The sequence below is a fragment of the Psammomys obesus genome, unplaced genomic scaffold, assembly GCF_907164565.1.
Source record: "Psammomys obesus unplaced genomic scaffold, mPsaObe1.curated_primary_1811, whole genome shotgun sequence".
In the NCBI taxonomy this organism is placed as follows: Eukaryota; Metazoa; Chordata; class Mammalia; order Rodentia; family Muridae; genus Psammomys; species Psammomys obesus.
In genome coordinates, this window is record NW_026596046.1 from 5,564,417 (window position 1) to 5,576,639 (window position 12,223).

General features: G+C 43.5%; 1 protein-coding gene across 1 annotated transcript in view; it reads left to right on the forward strand.

Moving 5' to 3' along the window:
- The window catches only part of Adamts17 (ADAM metallopeptidase with thrombospondin type 1 motif 17), a 298,959-nt gene that overhangs the window by 156,633 nt on the left and 130,103 nt on the right, over positions 1–12,223 (forward strand). The window contains exons 9-10 of the mRNA XM_055623484.1: positions 5,963–6,103; positions 7,826–7,976. Coding sequence (XP_055479459.1) covers positions 5,963–6,103; positions 7,826–7,976 — 292 coding nt within the window. The remainder of the gene's footprint in view (positions 1–5,962; positions 6,104–7,825; positions 7,977–12,223) is intronic.

The window sequence follows — 12,223 nt, forward strand, 5'->3', positions numbered from 1 at the left end:
ATCTATCTATCTATCTATCTATCTATCTATCTATCTATCTATCTATCTATCTATCTATCTAGACCGCTATATATTTAATAAACTCACTCATTGAAAGTCGCAAGAAGGGGGGACCACATAGAACAAAGCCTTGAAGGAACACAGCACGCATCCCACTCCCCCCCTGGAACTGTGGCTAATCTTTTGTCCTGTATAACTTTAAGGGTTTTTTTCCCCTGAATTCTGTGGTGAGGGGACTCTGGGAAACACCCAGCTACTTCAGGAATATAGACAAAGAGAACATATAGGTAAATGTAGGTAAACCCTTGAAGAGACTTTCTGCAATCTAGCCAGGCTGCTGCTTGTTCTACCAGTTTGCCAATACTTACTGGCTCCTCTGTGTGGTCAGCTCTGGGTCAGGCTGTCAGAAGTTTCTGAACTGTTGAGATACAAAAACAGAATGACAAGTCTTGTCCTTTGGGGTGACTCTAACAGTCATAAAGAGAGGGGCTGTGGTGGTCAGATATCAGGGCCACCACCACCACCACCCCGCCCCTGAAGGATGGAGAGCCACTTTAAAGAGGAAAAGACCTGTAAACTGGCCTCAGAGTGGAAGTGGGCTCCACATGAACCAAAGGCATGACACAAAAGCCCTGTCTGGACATAGACGTGTTGTTTGAATCCTGGGAACCCTGAATGGGGCTGGGGTTGCTCTCTGCCCTTTGACAGTCATTTCACAGCCCTGGAAGGTGCTGGATGGATTATATATTCCAGTTCCCACTTCCTCTCCACCTCCCTGTCAAGATGGAAAAAGCAGAATCCAAATAATGAGTCCATAAAGCCCCCCTGATGGTTGGTTTCAAAAAAAAGGCAAGGGGGTGATAGTCATTAGGAACAGGAAGTCTCCTGTCCTCAGGATAGCTACTGCTTAGAGCATCCTGTGCCCTTTGATGTCTCCAACAGGCCTTTGAACTTTGGGAGGCAATAGGTTCTCCCTTTCTGCAGCCCTTCCTGCTGTCAGCTAATCCCCACCCCCTTTACTGGCCTTTGAAGAAAGAGACAGGAAATGCTAGGCCTGGCTTCCCATGCCCATTAAAAGGCTGCACCACTGAGGAGCTCAGAGTCTAGAAGGTAGAGATGGCAGGGGGTCTGGTTCTATCTTATGCCCCTTGCTAGCCTTTAGATTCCTACCTAACATTCTGAGTTTTGTGTAACTAATAAATCAACCAGCCCCTTTCCCATTGGCTGCAAGATCTAGCAGTTACTAATGTCAAGGTGGGGGTTAAATCTAAGCTTCTTGGAAATCAAAGTTGCTAGATTTAGGTGGACTTGAAACTCATCAAGGATAGCTCAAAACCAGTTTATCATAACCAGGCTGGAGATGGCTGCCCCGTGTTTACTCAGGGATGAGGAAGTTGAGCTGCAGAGGTGTTGCTGACTAGGAGAGGGGACAGATCCTCCATGCTGTGTCCTTTCTTCGTACCTTTTTTTTTTTCTCCATCTCAACATAATTAGTTGAAGTTTTGCTAAGGAGTTAAAGGCCCTCTTGCTGTAAGCGTCTTATACGTATATTCAAATGCAAGACAAAAACACGTGTGCACAGATCTAGACATGACTCACACACCTCATGTCTCCTGTTAGTTCATTACTCATTCACTGAGATGGTATGCATTATGCATGTGTTATCCATTTTGCCCTCCATGATATTACCCATTATAGCAAGTGACACAAGCACCGATAGGCTATTGATCCCATCTGATGGAACGGCAGTGCTACTGAGTGTCTCTCCATGTGCTCTTCGTGCTCTTCATCCCACCCCTAGTATTCATTCCCCAAGCTGGCCGAGACAGCTTTGAGGAAATGCCAGACTTGTCTCCTGTTCCCTCTCATCAGAACCCAAAAGCTTTTGAAGGACAGGTTGGCTCAGAGATGGCTGAATCCAAAGCTTCCAACATAGCGGCTGCACCGAGTCTAGAACCCCTAGCTGTCTCCTCATTGGACCTGAGTGGTGTGGTGCATTGTGGGAGTTCTTCTTGACTCCATCTATGGTGTGCCTTGAGATTCCTTGTATCAAATCCAGAAGAGGTGTGCTGTTTTGTTTAAGATAAGATCCTTCCAAAGCCATTCAGTTATTATCGTGTCTGACATACGTGACGAGAGGCCCATCTGTGCCCTCGACCTCGCAGTCATTTAGAGTTAAAATGACTGTGTGCCTAATGCCACACATTTTCGTTAAATATAATGTTGCCAGAAATAATACATGCCCTGGGACACAAACCTAAAATAACATGGAATTTTCAGTCAGGTAATCTTTAATTTAAACTAAAAATAACCTAAACAGTAGTTTATACAAACCTCAAGTACCAGGACATCCGCCCATTGCCAGTTCATCTAACTGTAAACTTATGAGACACTTAGTATTGGAATGTTTCAAACCAGATCAAGTGTGAGCCATATTAGACATGAGCCCCAGAAAGCCAGAATCCCACTCTTGGCTGCCCTGCTGACTAGAACATTCCTTTGGGAGGGCCGCTGCTGAGAGCCTGCAGAGGGAAATGCCCACAGCAAGAGTCCTGCTCCTGGAGAGACAGGTGCTATCAAGAGCATGGCTTGTCGATAGCACCATTGGCTTCTCTTGAGTGCTTGTATCATGATCCTGTGTGTCTCCTGAGGGACCAGGGTCCCTGGCCAGGACCATCTGACAATGAGGGGCAAGGAACCTCTTTTCATTTGTAACTGATTTAATCACCATAGGAGGTGATGAGGTCCAGGGTGTAACCTCCCATCCTGGTAGAGACCAAGGGACCATTTTTTCCTCTGTGATAGTCCCAAACAATATCCTTGCTTAAAAACCCATCTACTGTCAACTCTATGTTTCTGTACTTATGCACCACACAACGGCAACAAAGAAAAGGCCAGGACAGAATTTAATCTAGGAAAACGATCAGCTTTCATATCCTCTTTTACGACTCATCTGTCCATCACCCGCACCAGCCACTCCACATCATCTCTTCTACCTTTCCTGTTCTCCTTTCTATATACTATATTCTACCCGCACGTTCATTTTTTACACATATCTTACAGACTAGGATCTGGATATAAGAGAGAACATGTGTTTTTTTTTTTTCCTTATGAGATTGTATGACCTCACTTAATATTATACATTTTAAGTCCATTCACCATTCATTTTCCTGAAAATTTTGTGGTTTCAAATTTCTTTAGAGCTAAATATTCCATTTTACATGTTTCCATCGTCTGTTCTTCTATTGGAGAACAAATAGGTTGGCTCCTTTTTTTTTTTTTTTTTTTTTGCATTTATGAGTAAGTGAATAAAAGCAACAGTAACATGGCTGTATAAATACTTCTATGGTCAGATAGTATAATTATCCATATAGAAGTTCACTGAGATGAATAAACTTTGGGTCTGGCTAATCTCTCTGTGTGATTTGAGAGTATTCATACAAAGTATTCATACTTATTTTCTGTTGCCCACCAAAAAGAAAAACAACTTACTAAAAACAGAAAAGGCAGAGGAGTTGCATTGAAAGAAAGATAAAACTCACTTTATACATCCAAATGATCACAGGAATGTATCTGAATTGTTCTCACTATACAGGATTATTCAATCATTTCCTAGGCCTCCCTTTGACACCAACCTAGGTAGATGGAGATTATTCAACAAGAGATTGTTCTCATCCTATGAGCTGCCTGCCTCTATATGAAATTAACACACCTATCACACGGTGAGGTATCTGCTATTTCAGGCACATTATGCAGTATCAAAGAGGTAATCCATTTGGTAAGTATTTGTTGGAGTTTGCTGGAGGCCAGTACTGTGGAGAAGCTGTGCTGAGGGCTGGGTTAGGTAAGAGGAGGCGAGCTCCTAGGAGAAGCTCTCTAAAGAACACTGCTGTGAGGCACAGGCCAGCAGCAGCAGGAGAAAGCAGCGCTGGCTCTTCAGGTCCAACATTACCTGGGAAACTGGTCCAGCTGGAGAAACATCAAAAAATTATACTTAGGTGATACAAACAATTTAACTTAAACTTTATAAAAATGTTTCACTATATCATAAACAGTTCTTGTTCGTTTGGCAGTTTTGTTGTTGTTTGGGGGGGCCAGTTTTGTGATTGAGGAAAAAGTCTTTCCACTAAGGGTACCTGCCAACTGGGACTCACTATAGGCTTCTTGCTCCTAGGATACTCCTAAAGCAAGTGGGAACCTTGTCTCCTCCCCCTCCCTTTACACTGGCCTTGTTCTTTTTTCCCCTCTCCTTTCTCTTATTGAACCCAAGGACCTGTGGATGCTAAGCCAGTGTTCTACCACCAGGCTACCTCTGCAGCCACTCCAGTGTCTTTCATATACATATTTCTATAGGTAGCAGGACGGTAAGGGCTCTTTTGAAGCAGTCTGGGGCCAGTTGTGTATGATTTATTCTTCACCCTTCATTGTGCGCATGCCCATAGAACATGGCAGCCATGTATTTTAGTTACCAGTCAAATTAGTTCTCATGAAAACAACTTTACCTTTACTCCCATATTTCATTGATTAATACAGCCTGAAATCCCGTGTATGAACTGAGGTAATGGGTATCACTGGCATGTGAAGGTTGGAGAATACAGTAAACCATCTCCAGCTGGGAAGAACAGATGGATAAACCATGCTAGCCCAAGACCCAGGATGTCTGAGCACCAAGCAGTATGTTCTCCAGAGGGTGTGGCCTTGGCTGGAGTCAGGCCAAGGTAACATCTACACACACGGAGTGTAGCAGTGGCTAATAGGAATTTAAAAAGGATGAGGCAGCATCCTGGGGAGACCTTGGCCTAGGGGTGCAAGCAGAAGCATATTGAGAGGCAAGCAGGGATCTGGGCTCAGAGAGAGCATTTGGTACCCCTCATTATCATTATCTCTGCTACCAGAGATAAACATCTTTTTGTTTTGTTTTTGTTTTTCCCCCGAGTCATGGTGTTTTTCTGCGTAGCCTTGTCTGTCCTGGACTTGCTTTGTAGACCAGGCTGGCCTTGAACCTACAGAGATCCACCTGCCTCCACCTCCCCAGAGTGCTGGCATCACAGGCCTGTACCACCCTAGGGATGATGTCTTTTGTCCATCTTGGTCAGGTACATTTCATGGCACTTGAGAAACATCTAATATTTTTGAATGAGTCAAAAATTAACGATTTTATTTTTTCCTTGTAATTATTAACTGCCCTCCTCCAAGAAAAAAAAAATTAAAAAATTAAAGGGCTTAAGGGCTTCCTCAAGTGCACTGGGTTTCTTTCCTGGAAATCCTTGCCATCAAGCTGTGGACAAGCCATTTTCTTCAGCTCAGCTCACCAGTGTGGGCACATGGATAAACCACGGGCATTGTTTAGGTCAGAATTGGTCAGACCCCCACCTAGAAGTACCTCCCAGTGTCCCTGAGGTGCAGTTGACAAGGAAGGTGAGAGGCTGATGAGGCAAGAGGGTCATTCTGCATCTTCTCTCCTGTTTCTCGTGGACGAGGACATTTTTCAGCTAACGAGCAAAAATATGGAGAGCTGTGAAAGATAACAAAGACATAATTGCTCTTGAATTCAAGGCCTTGAAGCCACAGTCTTCAGTAACTCAGTCTCGGGTGTTTTCCACTGGCTCTCAGCATTGTGTGGTTTGTTTCTAATGAGTACAAAACTTTAGGCCAGTTAATGATCTGTGAGATATCAGGTCAGATCATCAGAAGGTTAGATTTTATTAACTGGCATCATTAAGTATCATGCTTAAAAACTCATTCATTCGTTCACTCATTATTAACGTCATTATGCTCCGTTTTCCTACACTCTGTAATCAAACCAACTCAGTTTCTGTACAAACTCCTGGCTGTGATCTGGGGTGTGAGATTATCACCCCTATTTACATCACTTGTTGTATTTTAAACTTGACCTAAGCTTGACCCAGGACCTAGAAATAAGGCACAGCACCCCACACTCTTTCTCTTTCTCTTTGAACAGTCTGGGAATGAACCATGACGATGACCACTCTTCCTGTGCCGGCCGGTCACACATCATGTCGGGAGAGTGGGTAAAAGGCCGGAACCCCAGTGACCTCTCTTGGTCCTCCTGTAGTCGAGATGACCTCGAGAACTTTCTCAAGTAAGTCCTTGAGTCATTCTGTAACACCAACCACAGGAAGTGTTTCCGAAAGACCAAAAGATGGGCAACTCCACAAGGGTGAGACGTGAACCTTTGGATGGACCCTCATCTGGCTTGGAAGATGGTCAGTGTGGAGTGTAATGGGCAAAGGCCTTTTCCTGAGGTTGCACCTGCTATGGTGTTGGGTGTCCAGTAGGGGATCATTAAATGATTGGTTGAATGAAACAATAACCCAGTGACTCTACCGATCTGTGACTATGAGTGGGCACATGAGTGTCCCTTCATAGGGACAACTTGGCTGCTGTAGAACTGAGAACCTGCTGCTTGCTGACGCTGTTTCCTTTGATGGAAGTAAATTTGCTGGGGGATGAGTTTGCATCCTTCCCTCCTTTATGGGGGAAAGGGTGTACATCTCTCATTAGCCTATCACTTCCCAGAGAACGTCTGTATTTCTTAATTCTCAGATTTCTGGGGAACAGCTTCCAATCTGGTTTTAGACCCTTGTTAAAGCAAGAATACCCACGGTCCCTGTTGGTCCCTGTTGCCCTACTTTAGGTCTGTATTTACAGTGTTGTTTTATGGGTCCTGATCATTTCCCCACTTCATTGTGTTAATCCACAATCCACATGAAGAGGAAATAGAAGTGAGTCAGTAGGTTTCACTGGTGGGTAGAGTTTGACAGGCCAGCTCTAATACCCAGGGAAAGTGGGCTAAAATAGTTAAAGGGTCTTCTACCTGTTCCCTGTGGATGGAAAGGCTATTTAGTAAATAGGCTGAGAAATGAATGTACTGGTTTTAAGGTAGTCTACGTCCACTGAGTGCCATAATCACAGACTCCTAATAAAATGTTGTAAGCCACTTGGTGTTACTTCATCTCTCCCAGAAGGGTCAGAGTGACATTTACTCAGGTGCATAGTACTGGATCCACTGGTGACAAATGGCTTCCTAATGAGCCTAGAAGCTGTGGACTAGCCTCAGGTGTGTGTGTGTACAGAGAGAGCACGCAATATATGCATGCATTAAGCTCCTTACTTAAAGGGCTTGGACAAGTGTCCGGTTTCATCTGCCTTGCTGTAAGGATAGAAAATAAAAGCATTGAGCACTTTATCTCCTAACAGGCCCCTCTGGGGAAATGTATCTCCCATTGTAAATGAGCATTCCCTCCCTAGTTGAAATCTGGAAGTTCTAGGCAGCGAGAGCCCTAGCCTGCCTTCTGTGAGAGCAGGATAGGTATGGTCAAGTGAGATACCAAATATGGCATACTTGCTTTGGTCCAGCAATCCCACAGAGAGATGCCATCCTATCAAAAAAAAAAAAAAAAAAAACAACACCACTTTGAACTGTTTAAAATAAAACAATCTAAACTTATATTCTTTGTTGTTCATAACTACTTTTGCTCAAAGTCTCATTCCAAGGTGATTCACAGTATGCTAATTTCAAAAAGAATTTCATCAATCTCTCCTAAGAAAGTCCTCTTGTTTCATCAAAGCAGTTCCCAGGGTTCTACCAAGTGGTCCATTCTACACTGTTTTCAGAGGAGGAGAGACCCACATTTATCCATCTAGTAAAAAAATGCACACACACCAAAAGGGTAATCCTAGTGCCCAGTGCTGAGGCCATTGCCCCATTAATCATGAGGTACATCCTTCTCAGAGACTGACAACTCTGAACAAAGATGGGGCTAGTACATTTGGAGACTGATCTGCTTCTTGGCTTTTTCAGATCCAAAGTCAGTACCTGCTTACTGATCACTGACCCCAGGAGCCAGCATGCCTTGCGCCTTCCACACAAGCTGCCAGGCATGCACTACAGTGCCAATGAGCAGTGCCAGATCCTGTTTGGCACCAATGCTACCTTCTGCAGAAACATGGAGGTAAGCCACCAGGGAAGGGCGGCCTTAGGAAGACGAACAAGCCCCTCTGCAGGTCTGGATTCTGCAGGAGGTCATGGGTGTCTCAGACGTCAACATGCATGAGACCCTTTCTCCACATAGGCATGAGGGCATGTGCACACACACACATCCTCACAGGCACTTGCACAGGTGTGCCCCATATAACAACCATGAAAACACACCACACACACTTTGACAAGCATCTGTCCATTCACAGCCCTGCACATGGCTCGCTCTGAAGGGGGTGTTTTGAGGCTACAGACACCAGTAGCCTGGTGTTTTAGCATGCAATCTTTAAGACAAAGGAAATCCAGTCAGACAGCTTAGAAAGGGAGTGACGTCACATGATTTCAAACCCTGCCCAGCTAAGGAAGAGAGCTAAAAACTAGTCCACATTGGAGGATGTCAGATGGAGACCATTTAGTTAAGTAACAAATTAATTTTGGAATAATGAAAATCCATAAACAGCGCTGACCAATCAGTACCCATATGGTGGATCCTAAAACCCTGGCTTGCATGAGCCCTACTAGCCCTTATTAGAACTCCCTGAGTCTACCTCGAGCTTGGTCAGACTCAGTTACCGTCCCAAATGGTTTGATTAGTATGTTGCTAACAGCGTGAGGACTTGGAGCCAAGTGTAGTCACCCCCCCAGTGCAGATTTGTTCACTGCACCACAAACAGTGAGGCCTATGGCTTGGTCAGTTCTACGTATAAAAAGTGCCAAGAGGGATGTGCTTATCTCCGATTTTGCTCCTGTGCACACATAGTGTCGTACATACATCGTGCACAAGTTTTAAGTTTTAACGTTAACCAAGTTTTAGAAATGACATTCAGATAATAGAAATACAAAACTGTTCATTACTCCAAAGCCACGGCCGTTATCAACAACAACAACAACGAAACTGACATATATGCAAAGAAAAAGAAAATGCATTCATGTTGAGGGAGACTCAATAAAAACTGACCAGGAAATGATGTAGATAGTATAATTACCCACATCAAGGACATTAGAATAACAATCATAATACTAGGACATATTAAGTGCATGCATGGATTACAGAAGTGGTATCTACTTGGGACTTCTGGAAAAGAATACTGCAAACTCTTAGATGAAGGTTCTCCTAGGCAAGACTGATGGCTAATTAGACATCATGAGAAGAGGGGGTTAGTAAGTTTGAACACAAAGCAACCAAAACTATTTAAAAATGAAATACCAAGAGAAAAAGAAAATAGAACAGAACAAGAATACCCTACTAAATATAAAAGTGTTGTCTCGAAGGAGATAGAGAGAAGGTGAGAATGATGAATAATGGCTGAAACTTGTCAAATTAGATGAAAATGTTCAGACAACAGGTCAAAGGAGGTCAAAGGTGATTAAAGACAAATCTATAGTGAGTGCATTGTTGTTCATTAGAAACAATGCAAGCAGATAGAGTGGAGCAGTTTCTTAGAGTATTGAAAGAAAGAAGTCTGTTAATGTAAAACTCTATACCCAGCAAAATTATTTTTCAAGAGTAACTGTGAAAGGCAGGCTTTCTGCTACACCAAAGCTGAAAAACTCACACGTGCACACCTGCCCTATGTCTTCCTTTCAGCAAAAGGAAGCTAGTAGATAAAAATCTGTTTCTAAAAGGAATTCAGATCCCTGGAAATAGCCTCTAAGAGGGCAGAATGTAGTTTATATAAGCATCTATACATTAAAATATCAATTGATCATTATACCAAAAGAACAAGAATGTTCTTGTGGTACACTGCCACGCACAAAACCCCAGAGCCTGTGACTGTCAACAGTGAAAGAGACTTCTCAGGTGTGATTTAATCATCTTAAGAGGGGGACATTGTGTTTATCATATCTTGTAGGTCTATATAAGTGAGTATATACCAAGTTTGTCTTTCTCCTTCTGGGATACTTCACTCAGAATGATCTTTTCTAGATCCCACCACTTGCCTGCAAATTTCATGATTTCCTCCTTTTTGATTGCTGAGTAGTATTCCATTGTGTAAAAATACCACAATTTCTGTATCCATTCCTCCGTTGATGGACATCTGGGTTGTTTCCAAGTTCTGGCTATTACAAATAAAGCTGCTACGAACATGGTTGAACAAATGTCCTTGTTGTGTACTTGAGCAAATTTTGGGTATATACCTAGCAGTGGTATAGCTGGGATATGATAAACATAATGAAATCTACACACCTAAAGAAGATAATCAAGAAAGTGGACACAGGCGAAGGTGATTAATCCTCATTTAGAAAGACAAATGGGATGTGCATTGAACTTATGACAGGAGTCTACCACAGAAGGCATCTGAAAGACTCTACCTAGCAGTGTTTCAAAGCAGACACTAAGACTCATAACCAAACCCTCGGCAGAGTGCAGGGAATCATATGAAAGAAGGGAAGTTAGTATGATATGGAAAGGATAGGAGCTGAACAAGGACCAAATATATCCGGGCACAGGGTCTTTTCTGAGACTGACACTCAACCACGGACCATCTATGGATATAACCTAGAACTTCGGCTCGGATGTGGCCAGTGGTAGCTCAGTAACCAAGTAGTTTTCCAAAGTAAGGGGAACACGGACTATTTCTAACAGGATCTCAAGGGCAGGCTGTTTGATCCCCCCCCCCCCCAGGAGAGGAGCAGTACTGTTAGGCTACAGAGGAGGACTTTGCAGCCAGCCCTAAAGATACCTGATAAAACAGGGTCAAATGAAAGGGGACGAGGTCCTCCCCTATCAGTGGACTTGGGAAGGGGCAGGGAGGAGACCAGGGAGGAAGTGTGGGGTTGGGGAGGGAATGAGGCAGCGGGATACAGCTGGGACACAGAGTTAACAAAATGTAACTAAAAAGAAAAATAAAATAAAATAAAAAAAAGAGGGGGACATTGTCCTAGATTAGATATGCTGCTCTGCTGGGCTCAGAAGGTCATTTGAGAGGAGGCAGAGTGAGTGAGTCAGATAAAATGACAGTAGGAGGAGGAGGTTGGAGAGACACCGGGAGTAGACATGAGACAAGGACGCGGGCTCATCTATCATGGACTAGATAGACGATAGAAGAGGCTGGCACACCCCATAGCTTCAGGAAGGATTCAGGCTTGCAGGTGCGTGGCCGTTAGAGCAGTAAGTGTGATTTTGCTCTTCTGACTTCTAGAGCCACCAGACAACTGTGCTGTTTTAAACTAGTCGTTTGTTTTGTCAGCAATAGAAAGCGAGTGAAGATTCTCCATTGGAAACAGATTCAACCAAAGTTATGACATTTGCCAGAAAAAAAAAGGGGAGCAGAAGTAGAGTGTCATGAGATTTTTATACATGAAGAGGAATAAAGTAACCCTTCCATGACCACAGCTCAATTTCTAAGGTTTCAGTTGCCCAAAGTCAACCACAGTCCAGAAATGCTACGTAGAAAAATCCAGAATTGAATGATTTGTTTTAAATAACGTTTGCTAGTATGCTGTTACAGCTGCTGTTTTGTCAGTAATTGTTGTTGCCAATCCCCAATCCCTTGCTATGCTGTTTAAATGAAACTTTACCATAGTTATGTGCAGGAAAGGATATATATGATGGTGGATGCAATTGTGTGTCTGGTGTTTCATATAACACAGATCTAGTAAAGACTGACAATATCTGTTATGAAACAACCAGTTAGCAAAGGAAAATGCCTGCAATTATATACTGCTTTTTTAAGGTTATCAAACTCACTGGAAGAGCATATAAGGGTGGATTTTAGGTATATATTGTAAATGACAGTCCACCCTCACTGAGAAAGTAAGGCAGTGTGTATGTCTTCAGAGTCTGCAACATGTTCCGCTTAAGTGTGAGACTTCCTAAAGCCCTCAACATTCCCATCTCCATGTGGACAGCACCAAGTGTCCAGTCCTTGTGTCACTGAGTCCCCTGGTTTCAGAAGGAAGCATGCTGTGGGCAAGGAAGATGGCACAGTGAGGGAAACGATTGCTCTACAAGCCTAAAACTTGATTCAGATCCCCAGAACCTACATGAAAGCCAGAGACAGGAGCACGTCTGAAACCCTGGTTCTCTTCTGGAGACCTTGGCAGTGGATGTGGGGAAGTGCATGGAAGCTGAAGGGCCAGCTAGCCTAGGGTACACAAACAAGACAGATCATGTTTCAGAAAAGGTGGGAGGTGAGGACCAACATCTAACATGGTACTCTGAACTACACATACACACACACACACACAGAGAGAGAGAGAGAGAGAGAGAGAGAGAGA